The 1,390-nt window shown below is 41.2% G+C and overlaps 1 protein-coding gene across 1 annotated transcript; it reads right to left on the bottom strand.

Annotated features, from left to right (window-relative positions):
• Window positions 1-506: 506 nt before the first annotated feature.
• Window positions 507-1,113, bottom strand: LOC126386954 (B-cell receptor CD22-like; the record flags this gene model as incomplete). Its single annotated transcript, XM_050039536.1, has 2 exons — window positions 507-628; window positions 856-1,113. Coding segments are annotated over 2 exons (380 nt in total), but the record flags the coding sequence as incomplete, so codon positions are not given.
• Between the last annotated feature and the right edge of the window lie 277 nt (window positions 1,114-1,390).

Below are 1,390 nucleotides of genomic sequence, written 5' to 3' on the forward strand. Positions count from 1 at the left end.
CACAGAGGGAAGCTTTGGAGCATCTGGAGGAGAACATGTATTGAAATACACCAGTTTTTAAGCAAAGGCAAATTGTGTTGTTGTTAAGACTGACACATACTAAATAATTAATAATCTAAGTAATAATTTACCAAGGTTTTGCATTTATATTGTTCATCTAATTATGGCTGTAACCTTCTGGTCTGCTGGTCGCTTGGTTGTATTCAAGTGTTCTTTATAACATGAAATTATTTCTGCAATTAACTCATCTGATTTTTTTTTACATCTGTGTCTCATTTTTGAAACACACTGTGTCTAAATGATTTGCTGATGTTTGTGTACTTACACTGAACATCTAAGACTAGAGAAGTAGAGCTGATCTGTCCATGTTGATTCTGACACTTGCAGTGGTAACTCCCGCTGTCCTCAGAGCTGATGGAGGTGAAACGATAAATGCCTTTTGATCCTTGAAGCAGTGTTTGGTTGTTCTTGTACCAGGTATACTTAGCTGCTGGGTTAGCATCACTGTTCTTGTACCAGGTATACTTAGCTGCTGGGTTAGCATCACTGCTGCAGGTCAGAGTCACTGAACTGCCCTCCACTATCTCAGCAGAGGGACTCACTGACACAGAGGGAAGCTTTGGAGCATCTGGAGGAGATTTAACAGCAATTTTTATGAATTGCGGTGTGTTGCAGCATCTGAAACTTTAGAGGAGGCCTTGTGACGAATATGATGGGGTGAATCCCCTGAACTGCTCGACAAACTACAGCTGCAGACATTAATTGTGAGAAGAACAAGCAAAAGCAAACCTTTGTTAAATAGATGCAACACATCTGACACATTTAAGCTATTTTGAATAAGCCATTTTTACTCACATTGCACATTGATAATAACATATTCAGACGTCCTCCTCCCCAGCTCGTTCTCAGCTGCACAGTAATACTCTCCAGAGTCAGAGGACTGGATGGAGCTGAAGAAAAGCTGTGGTTCTTCACTGAGGGGTGTTTGGTTCTTCTTGTACCAGGTATATTTGGCTACTGGGTTAGCATCACTGCTACAGGTCAGAGTCACTGAATCATCCTTCATAATGTCACCAGAGGAACTGGTCAACAGCGTGGGAACCTTTGGAGCATCTGGAAGAGAGAATATGAACATCCATGAATATGAGTATGTTACTCACTGAGTGCTAATCACATCAATGGAACAAGTGTGAAACCCTGAATCAAGAAGCCAAGCACGCATGTGAGTGTAATGTGTTGAACTTTGTCTCTGATTTACAATGAAAATGCTTGTCTTTTTGTCACCTGGTGGCAGCAGAAACAAGCTGTAAACACAGGACTGATAGTTTGATCCCAGTATGGAAGCATGTTGCCGCCACACCAGAAAAAACAACAACTGATTAGTAACAGG

The sequence above is a fragment of the Epinephelus moara genome, unplaced genomic scaffold, assembly GCF_006386435.1.
Source record: "Epinephelus moara isolate mb unplaced genomic scaffold, YSFRI_EMoa_1.0 scaffold1173, whole genome shotgun sequence".
Classification (NCBI taxonomy): Eukaryota; Metazoa; Chordata; class Actinopteri; order Perciformes; family Serranidae; genus Epinephelus; species Epinephelus moara.